The 27,681-nt window shown below is 39.4% G+C and overlaps 2 protein-coding genes across 5 annotated transcripts in view; one reads left to right on the plus strand and one right to left on the minus strand.

The window, feature by feature from the left end:
• Positions 1-995: 995 nt before the first annotated feature.
• septin10 (septin 10) lies at positions 996-11,218 on the plus strand. 2 transcript variants are annotated; one of them, XM_085249116.1, is made up of 10 exons: positions 996-1,164; positions 2,084-2,198; positions 2,726-2,921; positions 3,039-3,225; positions 6,705-6,866; positions 7,157-7,253; positions 8,408-8,576; positions 8,663-8,795; positions 9,156-9,334; positions 10,114-11,218. In XM_085249116.1, the coding sequence occupies exons 1-10, from the start codon at positions 1,135-1,137 to the stop codon at positions 10,127-10,129; spliced, it is 1,284 nt and encodes a 427-aa protein (XP_085105242.1). In that variant the 5' UTR covers positions 996-1,134; the 3' UTR covers positions 10,130-11,218. The 2 variants fall into 2 exon arrangements, with proteins under 2 accessions (XP_085105242.1, XP_085105243.1); XM_085249117.1 differs by lacking the exon at positions 10,114-11,218 and having other exon boundaries at positions 9,156-9,338.
• A 2,752-nt stretch (positions 11,219-13,970) lies between these two features.
• The window catches only part of LOC146556973 (E3 ubiquitin-protein ligase SH3RF3-like), a 110,501-nt gene continuing 96,790 nt past the window's right edge, over positions 13,971-27,681 (minus strand). Inside the window, exons 9-10 of one of the 3 annotated variants that reach the window (XM_085248572.1) lie at positions 21,538-21,896; positions 13,971-19,220 (exon numbers count right to left, since the gene is read on the minus strand). In XM_085248572.1, coding sequence (XP_085104698.1) covers positions 19,136-19,220; positions 21,538-21,896 — 444 coding nt within the window. In that variant the 3' untranslated portion in view covers positions 13,971-19,135. The remainder of the gene's footprint in view (positions 19,221-21,537; positions 21,897-27,681) is intronic. The other 2 variants (XM_085248570.1, XM_085248569.1) reach the window with 2 other exon arrangements.

Here is a 27,681-nt window from a genome sequence, read left to right on the forward strand (position 1 = left end):
TACACCTTAACAGTCAAGAAGTAAATTCAAGGGGAAGAGCACAAATTATTGACCTAAAAGGTGCAAATTGAACCTTAAGCTTATTAAACCTGTACTTATTTGTTATATTAAGATTTCAACCAAAATACAAAAAAGATGATACAATATGAAGAATCGAAACAGAACCAGGACAAAAATAAATGTTTCTTTTAAACAATGGAAATCATTCTGTTCCACATTTTTACATTTGTTTACGATCTGATTTTTAGACTGTTTTTAAAATGACATAGTGAACAGAACAATCGTAATTCCTCATTACAGTTACTCACATTTACCCATATAACAGATACACCTTGTATTTGTTTTTAAATTGTCCTGGCCCTGTTCTTAGTTAACATGCTTTCCCTCTAATTTAAAACCTCCAAATACAGTTTAGAAGGAGATTTTTTGTGCTTTGTACAATATCGGTGGAGTCCGGAGCTCAATGAAACAGTAGAATTTTAAGGCATGCAATTTAATGGATATTCTAATCCCTTGATCATAATAATCTGATAATATTTAATCTATTTATAATTGCTTTAGCTTTCTTCTGTAGCATATAAACCGGATTAGTTAGTTGGTCTTACATGCATTTCCCCATAGCTATACACAGCAGATCCTATATGGAACAGTTTTAAATTAATATGATATATATAATGATTTTTCATTTCGTTATTTTATTATAATAATCACACCTCAAAAAAAATCTAATTTCATACATTTTAATGTTTTGTCGGTGCAAACAGTCCCCAAAGTAAGCACTGGGAAAATTAAATTGCGCTGTACCATTATTAGAAAAGGGGGGCGATTTTATTACTGCATTAAGTTTTTCTTGCTTTTCAGCGCTATCTTATCTTTTATTTTTGTAAATTACATGCTGTAGAACATTTAAATATTGGAGCCTCCGCAAAATTTGCCATAACTTGCATTACTGTCGATATAAAGAAAATTTAAAAATCGTCCCATTACTACATTGTGTTTAATGGTGTCGTCTGTCCAGTTGTCGACAGCAGTAGGGCGATATTGAGCGAGATTCTTTGAGAAAGAAGTCGATCCTTTTCTAATTTTTATTTTTTTAAAGTTATTTCTGAATCTGTTTACGACCCATCTTAAGTTATGGCTTCTTCGGATGTTGCGCGGCAGCCGGTTAGTATTTTTTTTTACTCTGTGTTGTCGACAATAAACTTCTTTCTAGACAGTTGAGCAGGGAGTGTCCGAGGCTATCGTTAAGTTAGCTCCTAGCCTGAAAACTTTCAGTTATTACACTTATGGAAAACATTCATGTTTAAACGGGGCAAAGTTTAAAACTCGACAACATATGTATGATGTGCTATCAACACAAGCACTGAACCTTTTTTTTTTTAAAAAGATCCCCGGTTATGCCTTTCACTACGGTAAACGGCTGAGAGGGCGCTAGCTGGCTAAGGCTACACTAGCAGTGCTACATTAGTTTCATAGAATCGTTAACGTTAGCTCCGTGATAAGCTTTTGAAAATATGTGTGCAATTCGTGCCTGCTGCAAGATGTATTTGTACGTTGCGGGAGCTTTGTGACACAAATATCATTGATTATTAGCCCTCACAAATCTGAATGAAAGTTGGCGTTTCGACCTCCAGCAATGACAAGGATTCAGAAATAAAGCACAGCACCGCCCACAGAGTTATTAAAGGTTCTTAGTCATAGCATATCTAAATCAGTGCTGCTGACCACCTACACTCGGGAAGTTTCATTAATTTAGACTGGAGAAGGTCTGACAAAGTGGACGACGGTGATATTTAAAGTTATCTCAGGCTTTTGGAAGTTAGGTGGATTTATCTTATTGTCCTATTTAACGTCTTCTAACCGCTTTTGTTCCTCTTTGGCCCACACACAGGCTTTAAAAACCAGATTTATCTAATCAGGCAAAGAATAAAGACAAAAATACGTAAACATCTTGGCTGGACTAGACTACTCGGTGCATTATGTGATTCTGTTTGTTTGTAAGTGCAATATTTTGTGAAATAAGAGAGGAAAAAAAGCATCATAATGTTACAACCCAGCTTTTCCTGTCAAATTTATTCCACAGGATAAAGGAGTCCGGTCCTTGTCTCTTGCTGGCCATGTGGGCTTTGACAGCCTTCCTGACCAGCTTGTCAACAAGTCCATCTGCCAGGGCTTCTGCTTTAATATTCTCTGCATCGGTACTGTGTCGCTCACACATAGATACATAGATGAAACTCTGCATAATGTATGCAGAGTTTCTTTTTGCTGTTGATGATGAGCTAATTAAAAAAATTTTTTTTTTGGTATTTAGGAAAAAATTAAGACATTTTTTTTTTATTATTTGTCATGTCATTTAGACAGGAGTAGTGGACATTTTTGTTGAACAAATTGACAGGAATAACAGAACATAGACTCTCTCAGAAAGTTTTATTGCCTTTATAAAACGTAGGTAGATTGTCTGTCATTAAATAGTAATAGAAATGCATTGCTAAATTTTATTTTGCATACAAACATTCAGTTAATGATCTCAGTTTGCAGCTCTTAGTCAGGCATTCCTGATGTTAAAGCTCCTGCACACTTAGCTAGAATTAATTGTGACCACAGTTGCATTGCTGGATAAATCTGACTTTCTGGCAGTTATAGTTACAATAAAATTGTACTGAAAAGTTTCTGTTTCAAGTTTAGTTACTAAAGATTGCATCATACGTCTCTTTTGTGCCCCTAGGTGAGACGGGTATAGGCAAGTCTACACTGATGGACACGCTATTTAATACCAACTTTGAGAACTTTGAGTCATCCCACTTTGAACCTCAGGTGAAGCTCCGGGCTCAAACATATGACCTGCAGGAGAGCAACGTCAGACTACGTCTCACTGTGGTCAACACAGTTGGCTTTGGAGACCAGATGAATAAACAAGAGAGGTACGGGGAAGAGCTGAGTAGGTTATTAATGTTGGAGGATTGCGACTGCCGTGAAGTGATTTTACTGTCGTTGTGAACTTGCCAGTTACTGATGATCACTTTATGTATGTCTTTTAGCTACCAGCCTGTGGTGGACTACATTGACAGGCAATTTGAGAGTTATCTCCAGGAGGAGCTAAAAATCAAGCGTTCTCTTCACAACTACCATGACTCACGAGTCCATGCCTGCCTTTACTTCATTTCCCCCTCAGGCCATTCACTCAAATCCCTTGATCTGGTCACCATGAAGAAATTAGACAGCAAGGTAGGAGAAAGGACCACAGTGTCTTCTGCATGTCAGAGGGTATAATAAATGTGTTGTATTTCTCAGTGTCACTGTAATGTAATACTTAAGAAAATCTGTCAGTTTTAAAGTTGTTTTCTTTATGTTTGAAGTAGAAAAAGTAGCAAGTCAAGTTGTTTCACGCATTTTGTGTAATTGATGGCGAAACTTACCTGTGTCTGTGGTTGCAGTGCTACTAAGTAGCATAGTTAATAGCAGGCTTAAGTTTAAAAAAAAAAATCTAGCCCAGCAACATTTCAGTCAGGCGGCTCACATTTGAAATGTATTATTGCAGCACAAGAATATAATTGGCGTTGGCATCTAGATATGTTACACTTGTTCATTGGGGAATGATGATGTACTCCAAAGGTTAAAACGTAATTAAAAGGGCATGTTTGGTATTTGATCTGAGGAGAGTCAGGTGTGTTGATGTGTATGTCACAACATACCTTCAAACCTAGTTTGTGCTCACAATTGTTACTTGTGCAAACAGCAGCATTCACCAAAACTGACGTCACAACTATTGGCATGCGCCATGCTGTGGTGTAGTTTGGGCTTGTCGTTTCCCTTTTCGATTCCCTTTTCGACCTGACACACAAATCTATGATCATGTTGGTTTTTAACTACCATTTAAGTAAATATCAGAACAGAAGCTAAGATTCCCGGAATATACAAATGGTTTGAAGAGATTATACGTTTTGGAGGAAAAAACCAAACCAACTTGCTTTTCATGTCTTCTTGTTTTGACTTTTCTACTCTTATGCCAGCACTAATGCCAAGATTTTTTTTAAAATGGTAAATGGCCTGTATTTGTATAGCGCTTTACTTAGTCCCTAAGGACCCTACAGCGCTTCACACTACATTTAGTCATCCACCCATTCACACACTGGTGATGGCAAGCTACATTGTAGCCACAGCTGCCCTGGGGCGCACTGACAGAGGTGAGGCTGCTGGACACTGGCGCCACCGGGCCCTCTGACCACCACCAGTAGGCAACGGGGGAAGTGTCTTGCCCAAGGACACAACGACCGAGACTGCCGGAGCCAGGGCTCGAACCGGCAACCTTCCGATTACAAGACGAACTGCCAACTCTTGAGCCACGATCGCCCTGTGCTGAATTCAGGAGAAAACCTGTCATTCAGGAGAAGTCTGAACTGAGCTGGTTTGCTCCAGGTGCCAATATAAACAATGCCGGGGCTGTGGTGACGTTGCATTTGGTGTGCGTTGACCATAAACCAGGCTTAAGTTGTCTACCTGACCTGGACCACTGCCCTCGGTCCACAACAGGCCAGTGATTACCAATGAGGAAAGGGGCAATAATGCAGTAGACATTCTGTAAGGCACCATTTCATTACAGTTAAAAGGGTAAGACAATGACAAGAATTGTTGTGTGGAGATGAGTAGTAAAAAATAGAATATGATGTAGACCATATACTAAAAGCATTGTAATCTCCGCATTTAGTTTGGAGCTAAAGATGACGAATTGAACATTATAAAAGATACTCTGAAAAATCAGGCCAATGCTGAAGTGCCGTAAACGTTTTATGGCCGCCAGTGGATAATAACTGTGGTTCCAAAAAAGAATTTATAAAAGGTTATCTGAAAACCACCCTCAACTTCCTTTCTTTGTGACCTCAGTAAAACACCTTATTGTTATTTTTAGGTAATCCTGAATAATAAAAACAAAAGTTAAAAATCTGGTCAAGAGAATTATGGAGGATATGTTCAGTTTCAGATCCTCCTCTTATTACACGCAGTTTCAAAAGACCAAGGAGGTGATGGCAAACGCTGTTCAGCTTAGAACAGGATTTCACAAACCACTGGCTGATGTCACTGTGGTTACATCCATCTTTTGTACTGTCTGTGGATGAAGATGAAGGCTGGCTTAACTTTGATAGCTTTGTCTTCAGTGAACTACAGGGATAACAGGAGATTAATGATGCGTTCATGATGCATTTGCAGGAGATAAATTTCAAACTTGGAAGCGACAACTGCAAAAGGTGCCTTCTTTTAGTGCTTCTTTAGTAGGAATACAGTGTGAAAACATTTAACATGAAGACAGATTATATGTGGTTGTGTGTGGGAGAGATGGTGGGAGTTTCTGTATAAGTTGCTACTGAGGTTGTTTTTATGTCTGACTGCTGGGAGAGGTTCACTGTCCAACTAACTGAACCCCCTTCTATCCATTCCTCTTGAAATGGTTAGAGAGTTTCCCATGCTCCCTGTGTGTAGCAACTTTGTGCTTTTTGTGTGTTTGTGTGGTTTCGCTGCTCTGGAGTGTTGGTAACCCTGGATTTGCGTGTGAAAGGGATAGAAGCAGCACTGGAATGCTGTAATCACCTCACGCACACACACTCGAGTTGTCCTTCTGTGTCAGTGTACAGAACCACACAGAAAGAGCCAATTGTTCAATCTGCAGCAGTGACAGACAGGCAGTCACTCAGACAGCTGTTGGATCAGATCTCTTAAGACTTCTCTGCTGGGGTCAGTGTGTGTGTATTCTGTATGTGTGTATGGGTGTGTGTGGTCTGGCCCCAGAAGCTCGCCCAATGACAACAAGTCATTCCAGGTCCCAGTTTGGTTTGACAACGTGACAGACAGACAGGAATGTGGGACAGCGTGGTGAACTGCTGGGACAGAAATGACATTCAGAAAACATGGTTTTTATAACACTTAGCAAAAAATAGTTTTAGGAGAAAGAATTTCTGATAAAGAGAGAGACAACAAATACAGTTCCCGTTCTTGTTAAGTGATACTGTTACCAGTCTGATGACAGGATGTATTTAATGTGTCTACATGTACTTTCACGGTATGCTGTGCTGTGAAAACAACTTGTTTTAGCTCAATTAGTGGATGCCTGTGATATCAGGAGTTGCTCTTTTTATTGAAGATAACTTTGTGAATTTAGTGTTTTGAATTTTATATATTGTCTACATGCAGCTTAAAGACAACAGTAGTTGCTGTCATGGTATTTAGTTCTTATTGAGAATAAAAGTCTCTAAATTAATGTGATAGCTGTGATGAAAATACATTTATTTGTTTCTATTTTATATTTTTCAGTATTTATCTGTATATAAATGTCCTTTAGCATACTGAGGGGAAATGCAGTGGTTTGCATGTCTTAGTTCTCAGTGTCATTGAACCATATCAAGCTACTGATATCAGTGCGGCCTTGCATTCTTTAGTGGATTTATAATTTTGTGCATTTGAGGCATTGGATGTTAATGGAGATGAAGGTCTGACTATGAAAATGGAAGCTAAAGTGTGACTCCATCATAACAAAGACATGGTGAAAATATGTTTGATGGTAAACTGGATTATCAGATTATCATTTTGTTTTTAATTATTATTATTATTTTATTTCACAGATGGCATGAAAAGTTGTTTTCTGTAGCTGGCATGTATTTGTAAAAAATACTGTCACTATGCTTATCATGAACATTTATCACATCTGTCTGTAGGTGAATATCATTCCAGTGATTGCCAAGGCCGACACAATCAGCAAGAGTGAACTGCACAAGTTCAAGATCAAGATCATGAGTGAGCTGGTCAGCAATGGTGTCCAGATATACCAGTTCCCACTGGATGATGAGACGGTGGCCAAAGTCAACACTACAATGAATGTAAGGAAACACACACACACACAGACTTTTCTCAGATACAGGTTTAGGTGAATGTTTTTACTGGCAGAAATGTTCGAAACATATAATTCAAATTTCAGACACACACCGTGTGTGTTTTGTTTTGTCAAAGGAAACATTTCTGAGGTGTAAAAGGAATCTGTGATTTTAAGTGAGAATATTAGCGTAGGCGTTTGATCTACAACAGCTTTAGTTAAAGTATTTTTCCAAGCTGTGTCTTTTGCTTCAGATGCATGAATCCGTCTTGTATATGATTTTTTTTTTTCTTTAAGGGTCATTTGCCATTTGCTGTAGTAGGCAGCACAGAGGAAGTTGCTGTTGGAAACAAGATGGTGAAAGCTCGCCAGTATCCATGGGGTGTAGTGCAAGGTAGGATGAATTACTCTGTTTATGGATTTCTTTAAAGCTTTGGCAGTTCACCTTAACATTTTCCTTTACTGTGGTTTTCACTGGCTACACTTTGTGTCATGCTTGAAACTAGTGCTGGGCGATATGGAAAAAATATTTATCACAAATCAATTATTTTATATCACGATAATGATATATATCACGATATACGACAATTTTACCTTGTTTCCAGTTATTCTCTGGAAAGTTTGACAAATTTCATTGCTCACTTTTCTCCAATTTTAATTTGAAAAGACATTTAACAGAACTGTTACAAATAAGAAACAAACATTTTAGTGCAGCAATATCAATGTATCAAATGAAAACAGCGGCTACTGTGATTTGTTTATGGCCCTGGGACGTTTTCTCATTGTGCGAAAGACTGCTGTATCTTCAGCTGGCTATAGTTCTTCTTTTTCCAGCTTGCTCCTATTGTTTCACAACTTGGTTTAGCTCGGGTTTTCTGGGTTCTTGAGTATTTTTTTTCTTGGACCTTCTGTAGGTGATAGAAGAGATTTGTTGTGTTGCCATCAGGCGCGGGAATAGTTTTATGGCATAGCTTGCAAATGGGCGTCTTCCGCTCTGTCGGTGCTGTTGAACCCGAAATGTAACCAAATCACAGACGTACCCCCTCTTTTCGGTAAAAGTGCTTCTTCTTGGGGTGCTGTGTAGCTGTCTCTGCCTGTTGCATGTCCGGGCATGAAACTGCAACCTGTCGCGCGTCCATCGTTTTGAGTTGCCATAAAGCATCTCGCAAATCCGGGTGCACATAAAGCAGCACCATGTCGCAAAACCACAAGACGGAGTTTCTTTACGAAAAATATAATTTTTTTTTTTTATACTTTATTTTCTTGTGCATAAAGTTAGAGTATGTATAGTGACAAGACAACACTAATATATTTGCAACAGGCTATTTAATGATAAATTTTATGTAATAATTTATACAATTAGGTTAGGAACGATAGAAACTATAGAAGACAAATGCACGATAGACACTTTTCTATCGTCCAGGCGATATATATCGTCATATCGCCCAGCACTACTTGAAACTATTTTTTTTTTTTTTTAACTTGAAGTTTAGAATGTATTTTATTATGAAGAATAACCCTTTGATTTCTTTGATGTGTGTGTGTCAGTGGAAAATGAGAATCACTGCGACTTTGTTAAGCTGAGGGAGATGCTCATATGCGTAAATATGGAAGACCTGAGAGAGCAGACCCACACTCGGCATTACGAGCTTTACAGACGCTGCAAGCTTGAAGAGCTTGGTTTCAAAGACACAGACTCAGAGTGCAAACCTGTCAGGTATGACGTCACAAACCCATGCATACATCCACAAAATGAGAAAATGCACGGGCATATGACTTACAGCTGAGTTATGTGTGTTGCAGTTTGCAGCAGACGTATGAGGCAAAGCGTCAGGAGTTTCTGGTGGAGCTGCAGAAGAGGGAGGATGAAATGAGGCAGATGTTTGTGCAGAGGGTAAAGGACAAGGAAGCGGAACTAAAGGAGGCTGAAAGAGAGGTATACAGTGCATACATGCAAACTGATGTCCTCACAACACACCTTAAGCAATGTGCTTTTTGCCCCGAGTTTCCTATTCTTTATATTTAATAGACAAATAAAATCTCGCATCAGCTGAAGAGATTAAAGTAAAGTGTTTCCTATTGGAAAAATAAAGTCAGCTTTTCCATTTTTCCCCATTAAAGAAGTCATTTATTTATATTCCGCTTTCAGTTTTATGCTCTATTATAAAAAAAAATTCACTGATGTTTTGTTTTCACCCAATCAGTCTACCTTTCTACACTTTTACATTCAATTTGTTCGACGTGTGAAAGTAAGTATTATATAATGAACATGTGTTGTCACATCTCATTCTTTCAGCTCCAGAGTCGTTTTGAGCAGCTCAAGCGCCTCCATGCAGAAGAGAAAGCTGCTTTGGAGGAGAAGAAGCGGCTTCTTGATGACGACCTAAGCTCCTTCGGCAAGAGAAAAGCTGCTGCCCAACTCCTGCAGGCCCAGAGCCTCACTGCCAATGGCAAGAAGGACAAAGACCGGAAGAAGTAAGAGAATTCTGCAAATACCAATGCCTGTGCTTTTATGGAATACTGGGGGGCGAGTCATACTGGACATCTGAGTAATGTGTTAGGAATAAATAGATTCCACATTGTTTTTTGGAAATGAAAATTATCAACATACAGACGGCTGAATTCATCAAACCAAAGAAAAAATGATGGCTTAAAATTACAGTTGATTTTTGTGAAGTTATCAAAAAACTCATGACTCCTCGAGTGATGCCACTGACCAGCCAATCGTGGCATGCAGTCTGTAGATGTCATATTTTTAATACCTGCTCAGATTGCTTGGAACCCCGGCTGGTCAGGTACTATTTTAATATCTGGTACCAGGTACTATGACCTAATGGAAAACCCCTGAAAAGTCGATCTGAGTAGGTAATAATGGAAAAGGAGCAATTGTTGCCTCTTAGTGCTCCTGTTGTTAATTTCATAAACACCTCTGCTCCTTAACTGGCCAGATCAATACCCCAGAAGTTTACCTGGTGTGATGCTATACTTTGATTAAAAAGTGTTCCTTTATACATATATAATCATAATATCATATTGTGAGTAAGCACCCCTGCACAGGTCATTAATTACTTGTTCTCTAAGAGACAGTGCAGATGAAGACATACTCATTGAACTCAAGGGTATCAAATCTGATAACTAATGAGGATGTTTAAGATCTGTGCACATGTAAGATGTTTAAGTTATTGTCACTGATTAACTGCAAACGGGAAATTCTGTAAGTTGCTCATATGTCTCTCTCTTGTTCTTTTTTTCAGTTCTGGTTTCATGTGAAGATTCTCAGTTGTGACCAGCAAAACCGGTGACATTATACCCCACACCCTTTCCACACCCCTGTGGCCAGTTGTAACACTAAAGAAACCGCCCACATAAATCAGTTCAACAAAGTCCAAAATGGGTTTTAAAATGAATCATGTATTTAATTTTTTATCTTTCTAGCAGTGAAGTGGTTCCTGTGAGGTACAATTCACTTTCAGCTTGTCAGCACCATATGTAATAATCCATCACCATTTTTACAGGTTTGTCTAGTGTTTCTGTCATTAAGAGTTGTCAGAAGTGTCACAGGATATTATATTTCCCTGTTTCTTTCTAGTTTTTTATATTCTCTTTGTTTGGTACACCACCTTGATGCTCTAAATCTTCAATCTGAACATACTAGCATTAACTAAAAAAACCCCCAAAAACACTGTTAGGAACCTCACACGTTCTCTTGCGGTTGTTCCAAAGGGAACAAATTGGTTCAGAGTGTTTCACTTCTCTGCCGAGGTTTACAGTTAAACGGTTTTCTGAGGAGGGTAAAACAGAGGCTTGGTTTGGGAGTAGGTACATGTTACTGTGTATTTTTATACATATATTTTTTGTTTTACTTGCTCTCTTATTTTCATTTTTATTTTATTTTTTTTATATATTGACACAAACCGTTGACGCTTGCAGTCCTGTCTGTATGAGAAGAGCTGACTCACGGGGAAAAAATGCATCACACCGAGTCGCTGTTTGAGGGAGAATTGTATTTCTCTGAAGACTGTATTCTACATATTTCTGTTCATCGCTTTTCGGACTTTTTAACTGTGTGAAACACTTTCTCAGCAATACTCCAGCATAAACCGCTGCTGGTTTCAATGATTAAAAAAAAAAAAAAAAAACTTACTGTATTTACACTAGTTAAAGGTAATAGTGCCTTATCTGTATTAAACCTAAAAACTACGTTATCCAGTTTGTGATCACATCCAGGGAAACACATCGATGCCTACTGGATAAATGCTTGCCTGAGACACATTTGTACTACACTTATATTTAAGGAATAAACAGTATTATATGGGAGCTTTTCTTCTTTCTAAATAAATCTTTGTATTTTTATGATGATGGATTGTGTTTGTCTACTTCATTAAAGGCTGGGATGTTTATAGGCAACACATCTACTGGTACCATCTACTGGTACAGCGTGAGGTTCAGACTGTGATGTAATGAATGAGGACTGATTTAACCGTACCCACAGTCTGTTTGCACTGGCTTCAAAGATTTGACAGTGGAAGAGCTACAAACTGAAATGTTATGTCCATGTGTAATGGCATCATTGCAGTCCTGCCAAGGAATTCCCCCAGGATATCTAATTGTGGAGATTATTACACTATTAAATGTACTGTTGGTCTGACATTATACACTGTATTTGGGGGAAAGCATTTCTTTAGCGAGGCCTGTTTTTGCCTCACTAAAGTTTTATTGTTGGTTGCTGACACCACATCTAATCACTGGAATAACACTTTTAAGGCATTTGAACGTTTTCTTTTATACCGTACCCACATCTCCGAGGATCTCACCTGGACGACCAACTGCTCCAAGCTGGTCAAGAAGGCTCACCAGCGCCTCTTCTTCTTGAGGACTCTGAGGAAGAACCACCTGTCCTCAGACACCCTGGTGAACTTCTATCGCTGCACCATCGAGAGCATCCTGACCAACTGTATAACAGTCTGGTACGGGAACTGCTCTGCCTCGGACCGGAAGGCGTTGCAGAGGGTCGTGAAAACTGCCCAGCGCATCGCCGGAGCACCACTTCCTGCCATAAAAGACATCTACAGGAAGCGGTGTCTGAAAAGGGCTGGGAAAATCATCAAAGACCCCAGTCACCCATCACATGGACTCTTCACCCTCCTGCCCTCTGGGAGGCGCTACAGGAGCCTCCGGACTAAGACCACCAGGTACCGGAACAGCTTCTTCCCCACAGCTGTCAGACTCCTGAACTCTGCCTCCTGACATCTGACCCACGTTAACACATGGACTGAACATACACACACCCACAATGGACAACTGTACCCTCAAACACAATAATAACATGGACTGAACCACCACTCACAACCACTAGCACTTTATATAGCCTCTGTAGAAACTACCTACACCCTCACTTATCTTAACTGCACTACTGTATAGCTCTGTGTAAATAATCATTCTGTACATTCGATAATCTTTAATCCTACAACTGTTTACAACTTGCATAGTTCCCATTTCTGTATAGCTGTATATCCCAGATTCTGTAAAGTTATTTATTTCATATTCTGTATAGTTTTTCATATTTATATCCTGTTCATAGTCTGTACATAGCTTGTACTCACTACAGCCTGTACATACTTATAGTTATAGAATATTCACAACATACTTCATACCGTGTACATTATAACATACCATAATAGACCCATTTCTGTAATATACTCACATATCTATATTATTGCTAATATATATTGTAATATATCTATATCACTAAAGCACTTCTGGATGGATGCAAACTGCATTTCGTTGCCCTGTACCTGTGCATGTGCAATGACAATAAAGTTGAATTCTATTCTATTCTAATTCTAAAAGAAAAGAAAATGCCTCCATCTGTGTGGTTCAGTTAGAAGAAATGTTAATGTCTACATTTCGTTTTCCTTTTCTCAGAAGATAAGTGGAAGAAGCTCTCCCTTTGCTTTAGAGTAAGATTTAGTAGGTAACAGCAGCTTAACATCTCCCCTACCCACCACTTGCTATATCTGAACACGAACACACACACACAAAGGGAGTGCCCTATATTGCCTGATAAAGGACTTGTTCCCCGCAGTGTCTTACCCTACAGCCCTCTTTCCCTTAGTGCGACTCTGGAGCTGGCACACAGACAGGTGGAAAGACAGCTCTGGCGTATAGCAGAGGAATGCTGATCGATTCCTTGCAGGAGCCTGCAGCACCTCACTGGTATAATAAGCTGAGAAGTGGATACCTAGAGGAGAACCATTTCACCCAGGAAAACTGTGGAGAATGGGCACGTGTGTGTGTGTGTGTATATACAGACACCTTCAGCTGCTCTCTAGGAGATTCAGCTCCCAGGTGGGAAGTGATTTCACCCAGTTTTCCTGGAAGAACACAATCTGTGCACTGCAGAAATCTGAAAAATCAAAGAAAAAAGTGCAGCATTCCCTCTCTCTGCTTTAAACGCAGCAGTTTGAGTGTTAGAGTCGAGTTTTTTATGACTGGGTTTACAGCTAAGATAGCTGTCATACACCTGCACTCGCACATGCAGACATTCCCGTACACACCCCTGTCACCTTTTGCCAGTCACTCTAAATGCAAATGGGGGTGATCGCTGGAGACAGGCTCGACTCGTGGAAAGATAGGGTTGTCATTTAAGGGGAGTGCCGCTGACGCTCTGAAATTTACCAATTACACACCTCATCCACGCCAGCGTTGGCTTTTAGAGGCCAAGAGGAAGAAGATAAGAAAGGAGGAAGATAGAGATTTGAGAATGAGTCAAAGAGACAATGGGGGGGAAGGATAAAAGAGGAAGAACGTCTCCTTTATTCCTAAACACCTCTTCACTTCACACACTTCACTAATGATACGCCGACAACCATACCTGGAGTGTTGCTCCCACAGCTTTTCACAAGATAATTATAATTATAGCAAGATACAATATGACTCTCCAGGATGGATTCTCTAATGGCCAGCTGTGAAATCTTAATGGGCTATACAGGTAATGTCCTTGTTTTTGTACCAGGAGCACATAAATGTGAATTGATTCTGCCACTTCCTCTTTCATGATAATCATAAAGCTGCAGGCAACATGTAGAGAAAAAAACACACTGAACAGCTGTTTTAAAACAAAGGCATTTATTGCGAAAAATGCACTTGACATGAAAAAACAAATCAACCACGGGTCATCAGTACAAGACGATGTATAATGATCACATGGTAGAGAGCGCTGGGCGTGGCCAGCACAGAGCATGACTTCAATGGCACAAAAGGCCTATAAATATTCTGCACAATATAGAATAATATATATACTTTTTTTCGTCCCTCTGTTTCTCTCACTGCTCTGTTGGACTCTTTCCTGGAGAGGCATGAGTATCCATGCTCCACCGAACTGTTTTTTTTAATTTATTTTTTTTAATAAAGTTTCTTTTTTATGTAAAGAGCTACATACAGATGCCTCCTCCCAACCTCTCTCATCACACACACAAACACCCAAGTATCCATAGGAACAAATATGGCCAACATCTAAGTCAAGATGGCAGGGTGACACAGCTCAGGCTTCCTGGAAGGACAAACCAAAATTAACTATTATTATTTCAAATTCATAATCTGAAACAAGCTCAATCGAAACAGGAGCGTCATACAAAATCCAACGATGTGTTCGCGTCCAGTGGGAGCTACCGCTGCTGTTCAAAGCCTGTTCACATTTTCCACAACCAGGAAGCTGAGGCAAACGACAAGCTTACATCACGTAATCAAAACACATGAAGACAGTTTGCAAAAACCAGCGGTTCAAGTTATTTTGCGTAAAGTGACCACCGTGCAGTGGTTTTATTCCTGACTTTTTGACTCTTGTAAACGCTTTCTCCTCACATCACCCACCCCAAAGAAAAAAAAAAAAAAAAAAAAAAAGAACAAACCGGGCAAACAAGGACTTGTGCTTAAGTTTGACTCTATAGAAATTAAAGTCCTCAGTTTAGCGGGCATCCAAACAGATCCAAACTTTGCTCAGTGTTTCTTCGGAAACTGTTCTGGGATCCGCTGGATTTCCGTCTTTGTGCGGATTGAAAAGCAAACAGCAAACTTATCACACTGATACAAACAAAACAAAGAGGGAAAGAGGGCACTGATCTACCTAGAAGGAAAAGTAAGAGCGTATACTTGTGTTTGCGTGTGTATTGACATTTGTAGGCACTGGGGTTTGACTGACAGGTTTTGAAGGCCAATGTAGATATGTTCAGATTGAAGTTTCCCATCACAATATCAAAAAATTTGGCGTTTACTTTCCCTTTTGTTTTTTTCAAGGTAAATAAACTGGCACTTTTAATCGACTGACCCCAAACGCCCCACTGAAACACATACAAAGATCATAGTCTGGTACACTTGTATAAAATAACATCACATAGACAAAAACGACCAGTTAAACATTAAACGTGTTAAGAATTGAAGCGAGCTTCTTCATATAAGTAATGTTAACGGAAAACAGCCTAGCCCTAGTCTGTATGTGTTGGAAAAAACTTTAATTTAGAGTCCAGTATATTTCTTTTGCTTGTTTTTCAAAATTATATGCCTACTGTTCAGAAAGCACAAGTATCTCACAGCATCAAAAGTATCCGGGAGGGAAAAAAATGGTTTCTAGCGAATTCGACGTTGTAGTCTGATTTAGCATCTGTTTATGTTATGTGCTTTTTTCTTCAAGTATCCACTGATTTCGCTGGAAGGTCTCAGATTTGATCATTCGGTCTGATAATTTGTGGAAAACACGTGACAGTAGCTTCCAAACATTTTGTCCTCTAGAGTTTGTAGAGTTTCCTCTCTGAGGAAGAAAAAAAAAAAGACCAAAATGCGACAAGTTTTGTGCCATTTATCTTGTGGATGTTCTTTAAATTAGCTAAAATTGTATGCATGTTCAAAAAAGTGCTCTATAAATAAAGATTCTCAGAGCAGTGTAGATACCTTTTTGTATCTACACTGCTCATTTGATCAACAAAATATAGCACAATGTCAGTTCGACTTCAGGGACATCAATCTGTGCAGGTAGGAAGCACGAGGAACCATTGTGGTGCACATGAAAGTGACAGCAAGACAGCCCACCACAAAGGGAATTACAGGAATTATTAAAGGATTTAAAGGTGGTGGCCACAGACCATTCCTCTCTCCTCATTCCTCCTTACTCATTTTTCAGTAGTTTTTATTCTGTCTAGTGTCCTTCTCACTACTGGCAGCATGTGACGATACTAGCAGGTTATACTACAAAGGGAGTTTTCTGTGTCTTCTGACTAAATCACCGTGGTAACTTGTGCTGATCACATAAAGTGGTCAGGGTCAGGTTATGTTCAGAGTTTTGGTTTAAAATTGACCGGGAGCTCCACTTTCTTGCTGATTCTTTTATTTACAGCATGTTTTAAGCGGAATGTAAATTGTCTGCAGGGTGAATATGTATTACGTGCGCAAGCTGTTAACATCATGTATGAATCAGAGCGTTAAAGGTTCAGCAGTGCAAACTGGGCATTGGCATGATACATTTATTCATTTGGTGATGCAGAAAATCTATAAATGTTGTTATACTTCACACGAATCTGCTCTTAACTCTCTTTTAGACTTCTGGAACTGCAGCTAAAGAGCGCAGAACACACACCAATCAATAAAATTACTTTTACTTTGTTCTGCTGACAAACTAAAGCAATTTCCATCCAGATGAGCAGACTCAACGTTATGGCATGTCTGTACGTGATCATCCATCATGACACTTTGACACAATTTAGCAAGGATGGCTTAAAACTGATACGTAACTTTGATGTTTAATTGTATCTATTTGAAAGTTTCAGAGCTCTGTAATTGTTTGGGTTTTATGGAATTAAGCTAAAGCAAAGAAAGCCTGGCTTTGTTGAACTTTGTAGTATATCCCTCTGCTGTGTCTCCCAGCACATCACTGACTGGCATCAGCAGACTACACCAGAATCGGCATGTCAGCTCTTGGTGGCATCATAAAGTTTGCTACGGCATCTTCATGCTCTTTCACATCTTTCACATGTGCTCAGTGTGAACCTGAACCAAAGCAGGTGAAACTGATTCACAATGGTTTGTGCTTCCTAACTGTACAGCATGACGTCCCTGATATTTTATTTACTTTAGTCTGTACTGTGATGATCAAATGTTCCCTTAATGAATGAATTTTTTTGTGAGCAGTGTATTTTTCTTCCCACATAACATGGATGTAGGAAGGAGACTCAACAGTGCTTAAGCCATAAAGGCTCTGTGCTTAGGATCAGGTTAGAGCCAATTAGAAATCTAAGCAGTCAGCCAATGAACAACCCTCGCCTGTGTGTTTAACTCTGCCTCGTTTAAAAAAATAGGTGAGGAAGTGCCTCGTGCCCTGTACCTGTGCTCTTTGACCGCCTCTTTATCTCTGATGTACCGCCGCACACACAGCGAGTGAGTCAGGCTCTGAGTGTTGCTGTGCTTTTGTCTCCACAAGCAGAAAAACAGGTAGGTGGTTGTGGCAGAACGTAAACCAGGCAAGCCTGCATCTAAACTCTGGATACGAAAGAATCACAGAAGCAGACAGACTACACTTTCACTAAAGCAGAACAAAATTATTTGACACGATCTGAGTAACAAAGTCAATTCTGGCAGTTGCATGATGAAAGTTTGTGTCCTCTGAGTTTCCCCTCTCAGCTATTCTTTCACGAGCATCGAGTCTGTGCAGTTTTGGTTTGGCAACGTTGTCTCAGAATAGATAAAAAACTGTCGAGGAAAAAGCTGAGGAAGAGGAAATACTCTTCGCAATCTTTGTACTTATTTGATGAGAACTGTCAATAATGGAAGCTTTGTTTTTTTTACATTTCAAGCTGACATCTGAAAAATTTTTTTTAGTCATTTCACCCCACCAAAGAAATTTGTGCTTTCTTAAAGAAAAATCATATTTGCGCTTAAAACAAGTATGTCACAAGCAGCAGTGGAAATCCCCTTTGTCAAGTAAATACTGTACATTAGTAAAATACTGTAAATGTAGATATTCTGGAAGGTTGTATCAAATATTACCAAGTGCATTTCTTTTGTTTCTAAACTCATACAGAAGTTCAAAAACAGCATTATAAATACAAATGAATTCTTTAAAGGAGTTTTGGTGTGACTTTGTGTTCCTTTTTACATTCAACAATTCAGCTTAATCCAACTGATGGGGTCTGTTTAAATCAGATGTAATAAAAAAAAAAAACTTGAATAAAAATAAGCGGTTCACCATTATGTTATGATATAGAAATAGAAAAATTAATGACCTAATTTAGACTTTCTGTGACACTGGCTTTTAAATTACAAATCCTGTGACAGACAGCACGGCAACATAAAATATCTATTTCAACATTTTTTAAAAATGTGATAATGCTACATGCATCGTTAACAAATAATATATCGGGTTGAAAAGAAACATACTGGTCGTAGATTCGACACAGAGATGTGCTTACAATGATTCTGGAGTGTAGGCTTATGTGCTTCCTCATCACCTGGCTGTATGTTCTCACTTCTCAGACAAAGAAAGCACCCGAATTTAAGTTCTGAGGTCTCAGAGGAAAAGCAAAGCTAATGCTTTTTTGAGCTAGTGTTTGCTGGTGGATGATGCCGAGGAGGAGAATTAGGAGGCAGGGTTCGTCTTTCTGTGCTCTTTCAGTCTGCGTGCCTTCAGTAGTCAACATCACGGGTCGGAAAACCGAGTCTGATGGAGCCCCTCTGACCCAACACTGGGCGGATAATGGGAAAAGCTGCCCTGCTTCCTGTGTGGCTGAGCTGGTCGAGGCAGGGACGAGCTTTCTTGTACATTATCAGTGTGTATATGTGTTTGTGTGTGTAGATACGTTGGACTGATATGGATTACTATAGCCAACACCAATAATTAATAATTAATAATATAATTTCTTTATGGATTATAAAGTATTCTCATTCTGAATGATATTTTCCAATAGAATCAAAAACATTTTAATTCCAAACAGATTACTTGGCAAATATAAATAACAAAAAAATCTCCTTTGTTTTCAAGGTTAGCCGCCTCTTAAGGCCTTGTTGAGCTTTAATCCAATAAAACAAAGATAAATCTGGGGAACCTAATATCAGCCCAACCTTGGATTTTGTGTGTGTGTTCATGTGTTTTATGACTCAGTAACAGGAACAATGTGTGCATTCATTCGTCCACTTTTTGCAGTTCAGAAGCTCTCGACAAAGCTGCCTGGAAACAGGCCGGTCTGACCCGTCCTCTGCAGAGTGCCTTTGTACCAGCCGTCGTCCCTCTTCTTATGGACGAACACCACGTCTCCCTCCCGCAGCTCGATCTCTGCCTCGCTCTGGGGTGGGTACGGAACCACCACACGATACCTGCCTCACGGAAACACAGAGTAGCAAAGTCAAGATCGCATGCTGGGACGATCCTCCTAACTAAATGATATCAGCCAAATGATCAAAATCTCTGAGCAATGTTTCCAGCTCCTTATTGAATCTATGCAAAGAACATAAATTCTGAAGGCAAAAGGGGGCCAACCAGATACTAGCAAATTGTCAGTGAGTATAAATGTTACAATTTAGATGAGTAGTTAGTCACTGGAATAAACTTAATTTTTTTATATTTTGACAATGCCCTCACCCTCTAATATAATCTACAGTTTCACACACAGGTGCAAAATAGCAGCTCTTTTGAGTGACTGATGAGTCGCTTCTTGTTACAAGAAAAAAAAATCAAACATTTTACCTATAAATTAAACTGTTTCTTTTTTTTGAGAACCAGAGATTAATTCCACAGTCCCGTTAAATCTTCCCCAGTGAATGATGTTTTTGTAAGTGCGTGATAAGTTGTTGTGATAACCATAGCGCTGATGTTTTGGTGTAATGCTGTCAAACACAGGGGACGAGATTTGTTTTCCTTCTCTGCTTTTTTCTCCGCACAAACAGAATAAGCATCATTCTGTGATAACCAGCGTTCCCATTACACCAGCATCCTGCTGACAGTGATAATTTCATGCTAAATGCATTATTCCCCCTCAACGTCCAGCTGAGGAGTCTTTAAGTGCGTTCCAGCATTTACAGGTTTTTTCTAAGGAGGCACAAAGTGTGTGTTAGTGTGTGTTAGTGTGTGTTCATGGGAAAGAAATGAGTAGGATGGCTTACAGGGAGCTGTCTATGTGTACACAGGCTTTGGCTCTCTTATACACCTCTTGCCTGCCAGTCAAATCAATGCACATTACTGTAAGCAATCTGAGTCTGCCATGCCTGAAAACAGTCGACCACGCCAGGCAAGTGGCTATCCGGTCAGACGAGAGCGTCTTTCAGTGCTGGAAATTCAACACTTTCCTCTTGAAGTCAACATTGCTATAGAGAGTAGAGCTCATTTATTTATGCTTTGAGCACTGAAATGCTTGATGTCAAACCTAAGGAAACATTTACAGTCTGTAGAGGACACCGTTTTATTGCTTAAAACCTTTGCTTATTAAAGTAATCAAAAGTTTAGTTACATTACTTTAGTGTTGTAAATAACATAGAAATGCAATAAGCGATGCAATTTAGCTAAGAAGGTAACCAGTGTTTTGTAACCTCTTCTATTTCACAGGTAACACTCCTAACACTGTCTGTGTTTCACCATAGTATTGCGATGTGTTCTTATCAACACTTAAGCTCACATATCGCAGTAAGTGTAGAACAACTAACATAGATGGCAGCATATATAACAAAAAACTACCACCTCAAGAGAAACCCGGTATTACATATCTCTTTGTGGGAATGCAGCACCAACTGGTCATGAAGGCACCTCTGGAGAGGCTCCCAGCTTTGTTTTCATCCATTGTCTGCTTATGGTTTATTATCCCACACTCTCACAAGATTTGATGCCAAAATTGCTTGTCAGAAAATATTTGCTGTCATTTCCAGCTGGTCAGAATGTTCGTTTACTCGCAGTATTTACGATATTGTCAGTGTTCTGCGCTCGCACATATCCAAATATTACCTTGTCTAACTTTTTAATCACTCTGGAGAGAAACAATATAACGGATTTGTTTGAGGAATATTGCATCGCCTGCAGCCTTGTTCTGCACAGTGACAATAAACTTGTGCTTGAGCCAAGTTCATAAAAGCATCACCTCGGCCTGCAAGCGTGTTTGTTTATCTGTGTTTATCAAGCGGCAACCTCTGGGGCTGGAAAATAAAGCCAACATGGAAGTGCCAAACACTCCTTGAAGGCTGGCATTAAAACCAAATAACCCACATGTTAAAATGCCCGGATACACAGCAGAATTTAACATATTCTGGCACAAAAATAAAGGGTTTTGTCTTTAGAGCCAATATTCCTTTTCATGAAAACTGCAGAGGTTGTGAATTTTGGCCATGTGGCTGCTTTAAGTGACAGGCGCTCAAAGAGTTTGAGCATCTGCCTGTTACTTGATCCCTCTCTCAATCAAGTTGGTGGTATTGGTGTCTTCTGCAGAGTTTTTGATGTCTGTGTCTATACAAACTATGGATTCAGCTTGAGAACCAGGCTTACTTTTATTGACTGATAATTTTTTACTCCACCTCTCATCCAAACATCCAATCCAAACCACTCTCTCAAACATACAAATGTTAAGCTCGTAACAGCAGGTGGCTAAATCCACCTGTTGTGTACAGACTATTTAAGTGTGCGCGTGTGTGTTTTCATGTGTCTGTGTGCCCACCTCTCTCTGGACAGGGGTTTGGGTTCAGGTCGGAGGACCATCAGAGCATTGCCAGCACGTGTTGCCGGGGGTGACATGGGGAAGTTGGTATCCAGGGAACCGGACTTTCTGTGCAGAGGCTCCAGCCCAATTGCCCCCGCCATGTCGCTCTCGATTGGACAGGAACCGGCTCGTCCTTGCGACGCCATCGGACAGGAACCTGAGCGGGCGTGGTGGTGATGGTGGTGCACGGGGTCGGTAGCCACGGCGCCTTGACCAGTGGGGTCATGGGTGGGTGGGGAGGATGGGGGTGAGCGAGGTTTCTTCTTTGCTGCGGCGCCCGATAAGAGTTTTAATAAACCTCCTGCTTTCCTCTCCTTCTGAATACAGAGGCATGAAGAAAAAGATGCAGGGGAGGATGGAGGGATAGAATAAGGGAGGAACAAGAAAACAAATAACTCAGAGCTAGTAAGGGTCATCGTTTTTCTATATAAAGGTATATTTCGGAAGGCCTTTCTTGATAAGAAACTAATAAAAGTGATGTTGTAAAAAAAACAGGTCAGGAGGGTATTGTTTGTTTCCTATAACTAAATAACAAATACATTATAACATGGAGAAATACAGAAAACAATAGCGATGGCAAAACAACGCAAGCTTTACAAGTGTCAGAAAATTTCAGGTATGATTTACAACACATTAAATATTTTTATGCATACTGCTTTGCTGCCTCTTATGTTGGAAAGGAAAGAAGAGTATCTATCAAAATATTCCAATTACAATATTTAGTGTAACTAAAGTGTGGTCAAAAGTTTAGATACATGTTTACTTGGGCATGAATGTCGTGGCTTTTAATGAATTCTTTGAACCATTCTTTTTCCAAAGAGGAATGATTGTACAGCATACAACTTGTAACTTTAAAGTTTAAATGTAACTATTTTGGATCCACTCCACAGGCTCAAATATATTCATACACCAGCAGTCTCCCAGTCATGGCAGGCTTGAGCCTTTGTGGTTCCTGGGTTGTCCGTCAGCATCCTAACCAACGTCATCTCATCTGAGGGTAACAATCTGGATCTTCTTCCGGACTTTAGCAAAGTGGTGAAACAACCAAAGTTAATAGGCCTTGATCTTGTCAAGTTAACACACATTGTAAAATCTTCAGCACTGCTTATTAAAAGATTTAAGAGCATGTATGTATATATTTGAACCTCTATGTATACCTTTTACCCTATCTAGATTAGATAATATCCATAATAAATAAAAAATTGTGCCCCAAAATTCTTGTTTTTCAAAGTAATCAAAGCTGTATGATCTACAATTATTCCCCCCTGGGAAAAAAACAGTTCAAAGAAATGATTAAAAGCCTCAAATGACCACGGCATTCAGACCCATGATGAGTGTAACTTCTGAGCACAACTGTACCAGTCTACCAAGCTATGATTGACAGTTTTACAGGTGTCCCAGTGACAGCAAGCCAAAAGTAAAACTACCATTGTTCTTCGTTAACTAATATTACTGTTAATTTTTTCTTTATTAATCACTATGAAGTATTTTGTGTAAGTCTGGAATACATTGAAAACGCAGCTCGAGTCTTCTTTCCTGCATTAGCATGCCTTACACTCATGACTTAGAAAGAAGGAACCAGTGGATATGTGAGATTGTTAAGAAATCTGTGTTCACAGTGTGAATGCCCGTGTTACACTGAGTGCTAACTGAGGAAAGTGGTTGGGTATGTGGTCTTCAAGCTGATTACACATGCAGCTGACTATGGTGTATTGATTATAGAGCAAGCGTTTCTTAATGGTGTCTGTGAAGGCAGATTCATGCCTTTTCATACAGGCTTCACTGTGATTGATCATGGACGTGCTTGGCAATATTGTCCATTCAGCTCATACAGCTTGCTGTGATTTCACACCCTTAATCATGATGACACGAATCAATAGTAAGCATGTCTGAGCATGATTTCAGCTGTTTTGGAGACGCACACAGAGAATTCACATTGGCTCTACCTCTGTCTCACCTATTTTGGTTGCTAGATCTATCATCAGATCTTTCTACGTATACATATATCTATATATATATATGTATATCTATATATATATCTACATATCTATAGATATCTATCTATATCTATCTATCTATATCTATATATATATATATATGTGTATATATATGTATGTATGTATGTATTAATCTGGCATTTACTTGCTTGGGCTATACCTACACCTTTTTTTTTCTAACACTGAATTCAAAAATGAGAATTCAAGCTAATTTTAAAAGGTTTAATATCTTCTACAAACCGGTATATGAAAACTCTAACTTACACATACAAAATGTATAAGGTGCCACTTCTCTCTAGTATCGTGCTACATTCTTCCAATTATATGCGTAATACCTTTTAACTGTTTAAAATTATGAAACACCAGACAAAGGTTTAGCTTTTGACCTCCTTTCTTGACTCTGTTTATTGCTTTCAGTACTCTCACTTTTGACAGTGAATCACACAAAGACGTGTTCTTTGTCGTTAAACTGAAACTACAAAAAAAAAAAGCGACATTGAAATTCAATTCTAAGAAAAAAGTCACTTTTTCAAAAAGTTATTCATGAGGTTTCGAGTTATTTTTCATCACTTTTATTCCAACTCAAATGATTTCTCTGGACTCTACATAAGCTATTGAGCATGCTATAGTATACAGCTGATTAGCTATTGTGTAGCCTGTTACTGAAATTGAACTGAACCTTGACATAATAATAACGATATTAACAATAAGCTGTAATGGCATCAGAAACAAGAGCAGTTCCAGACTGGAATAAGTAAAACTAAAAATTTACTTGACAAAGGACATGAACTGAGTCCTTGGATAAGAAGAAGAAGACGATCTGTGAACATATGTCCAACTCTACCATCTTTCAATGCAGAATAATGAACAAATGTTAAAAAAAGAGTCATCCCAAAAATTGCTAAAACAGTTTGAGATCCAGAGCAAATCCTGCTAACAAGCAGACAAACAAAAACAGAGAAACCAAACTAATCATGTTTCCTTAGGGAGACTACACTTCTTCCATGTAATTGAAATTTAAGATATCGCTGTCTATATATCTGAATTCTGCTCACTGGCCCTTGTGATAGTTCTGCCCAGCTGTCACAGTAAATTTGCAAGCCTTTGCAGATGGCTTTACAATACTGTCGTCTACTGAACCAGGCTTGACGGAAAACCTGCCTGTTCTGCATGAAGTTGTGAAAACTAGAAGCCGTCATTAAATATGGAGGGCGATAAGAGTAATGATCTGTCACAGAGAAATAGCCAGAACACAACACTTTCGGGAGGATTACTTCTTCTTACTAATTATAACTAATGAGCACAAAACTGCATTGAAATGTGTGCTCAAGCAAAGAAACGAACAAGCAAAAATACTAGTTAAAAAGGCACTTATGTCAAAACTTTGTTCATCTTGGCTTGTTTGTTTCCTGCATGAAATACACCTACTTTGGCTGGTCAATAACTTAATTTGGACAGTTTAAAAAGATCATTTGTTCAGGTGTAAATGGCTTCCTGTGACAGTCTGTAAATTAAACTCTGTTCCTTTCGTGAAAGCAAACGTGTAGAGCATGTCATTGTTTAAACTTAAATCTAAACAGGGTCGAACATGCTAACCTTTAAAACTGCTGTCTAACTGGAGTTTCTGAAATTGAATCCATTAACTCTGAAAACAACCAGCAGAGTATTCATCTACACAACAGCTTATTCAACCTAGGGTCAAAGGGGGCTATCATTAGCAAAAAAAGGCTAAAAAAAAAAGGTGGTGTATACCCTAGACGTGTTTTCAGACCACCTCTAACATCCACATTTATGGCCAACTTAGAATCACCAGTTAAAGTAACATGCATCTGCAGAGGCCTTGTGGGAATAACGCAGGCCCAATGAGAACACGCAAACTCCACACAAGAACGGCCCCATCGACCAGGAGGTCCACACCAGGAACATTTGCTGTGGTCAAAATTGCAAATAATCCCGAGTTGCAGCCCTCAGATAAATTCAATTATTACATCTTGGACAACCAAATTCCATTAGTGATGATTGAGTGTTTTGATGATAACTGTATTAAAATAACTGATAAAATCAAGCAAAACAAAAAAGGAGACCAATAATAATTCAGTCCTAATGACCAAACTTATTATGGAGGTGGGATGGTTAGAAAAAAGTGCTTGGGAAAGCATTAGGGGAGGCTGTAAAACACTTTGACTCAGCAGACCCACTGCAGAAAATGAACCGCATAACCTGCTCCTACACTCAGAGAAGCAGCGCTTTAGGGATGTGCATTCCTCTAAATAAAGACATATGTTTTTTTCTTGTTAGATGCCTAAAAAAATACTGCTCACCTTTCTTTATTTCCCAGCCTTCTTTAAAAATAAAAGTGCTCACTGTCTGGATAACATACAGCTGTCTCGAGTGTACTCTGGCATGGTATAACACGCATAAGATGTTGCACGGCTTTGGCAACACAGGTTTTCTTCCTTTTCATGCAAATGCAGATTGTCTGGAATCTAATTTGGGAGAGCGAGGGGGGAAAAATAAAGATTAAAGAGATAGAAGAAGAATGGAAGGATGGAGGAAAAAAGGAAAAGAAGTCAGAATGGGAAAGAGGTAGAGAAGAGGGAGAAAAAGAAGAAGGTCAACAGTGGGTGGGAAAGAAATACAGGGGGCAGGATAGAGAGAACAGAGAGGTTCAGGCATAGAGATAGAGGGAGGGAGGCGGGAGTGAAATGGCACAAAAAGTGAATAATCACTCCCTCTCTTCTTTCATCTGCTGGCTTAAAGGCTTAATCTGCCTCCTGCGAGTGTGTGCGCTCATCTGTGTGTGCGTTTGCACGAGTGTGTCGAGCCCCTGGTGTTCTTCCAAAACGAACCACGAGGGGGCAGCAGCTACTCGCATTTAATCGCTTGTGACTCTGCCGTCCAGTCTGTGATTTGCACAGTATGTAAATAAATACCGTTGATGCCCGTGTGTGAGTGAACTTGTGTTACACTTTAAATGTGAGAAAGCTGTGTTAAAGTCGCAGTGTTTTTAACTTCACTTCTAAAAGTAGGCACCATGGAGATCGGGGTTGATAGAAGTAATGCACTGGATGCCACTTTCTGTCCACCCACAGAGCTAATTACTCTGCCATTTTATTCACCCACGCTCAACACTCTGCTTAGGTTTAAAAAAAGAAGTAAAATTGAGAAAGATTAATCAGGAAATTTTAAGAATGAACATCTCCTTCATATTCATATATCTTATTTAGTTTGGTGTCCTTGTTTTCCCTAGTCATAGCTGTCGCTTTAAGGACAAAAGAGCCTCTGGGTATAAGGATCAAGGTTCCAACATGATTTAATGACACCACTATACAGCTAAATGTGAGACTTATTTACAATCAATCTCCAAAGTGTTTCAAGGCATTTTCAGACTTCATGCAATCACTTCTGACAGCCTTTTTCTTGGCGGTTGGCCTGTGAGGGCAGGCCTCTTGGAAGTGGTGTACAAATGCATTTCAGTGTCCGGCGTGATATGCGTCTGTAATGCTGGCTTGCACTGTAGACAGTGTGTCGAACAGAGATTACCCTAAACTGCGTCTGGCAGAGAGTTATCATAGCTGCTTCATCATTTCCTCTGTAACAAAGTCTGTGCAGCCTCACCGCCACGCTGATTTCATACCTGATGTTTCAGCTGTGCCAATGCAACCGCGAACGAGCCAAGTACAAAAGGATAGTGTCATATAATGGGACAAAAGATGTCAATACCCAGTTTTTTAACCAATAATAATTAGGTTGTAACAAGCCCGTTTGTCTTCGGAAAAAAGAAGAATTATCTGGCTTTCCTCTGAAATTTTAATCAGCATTTATGATAAATGGATGTTACAACTACAGAAAAATCCATACTGAGAGGCTCTTTTGGGATCAGAGACAGCTCAGAAAGGATGTTTAAGCCAGGTGATCAGTTAAAAGCTGAGAAAAATCTCCTTAAACCCTCCAAATATATGATTTTAGGAGGGTGGTGCAGAGGTGAGCTTGGGTCTGTACATGTACCTGTGTGTGCACAGGGAACTGTGCTTGTTTGGCAAATGGTGATTTGAAACTGACCGTAGACGTGGGTGTGAAAGTGTAGTTGTCATTTTAGCTATCT

The sequence above is a fragment of the Mchenga conophoros genome, linkage group LG16 (genome assembly GCF_057382185.1).
Source record: "Mchenga conophoros isolate Kocher_MC1m ecotype Shallow Benthic linkage group LG16, M_conophoros_male_GT1.1, whole genome shotgun sequence".
NCBI lineage: Eukaryota > Metazoa > Chordata > Actinopteri > Cichliformes > Cichlidae > Mchenga > Mchenga conophoros.

Excerpts from the sequence above, each read along its gene's own strand:
- septin10 (XM_085249116.1), top strand. The coding sequence starts at position 1,135 with ATGGCTTCTTCGGATGTTGCGCGGCAGCCG. Across the intron at positions 2,922-3,038 it reads CAGATGAATAAACAAGAGAG|CTACCAGCCTGTGGTGGACT; the intron begins GTACGGGGAAGA and ends TATGTCTTTTAG. Across the intron at positions 8,577-8,662 it reads TCAGAGTGCAAACCTGTCAG|TTTGCAGCAGACGTATGAGG; the intron begins GTATGACGTCAC and ends TGTGTGTTGCAG.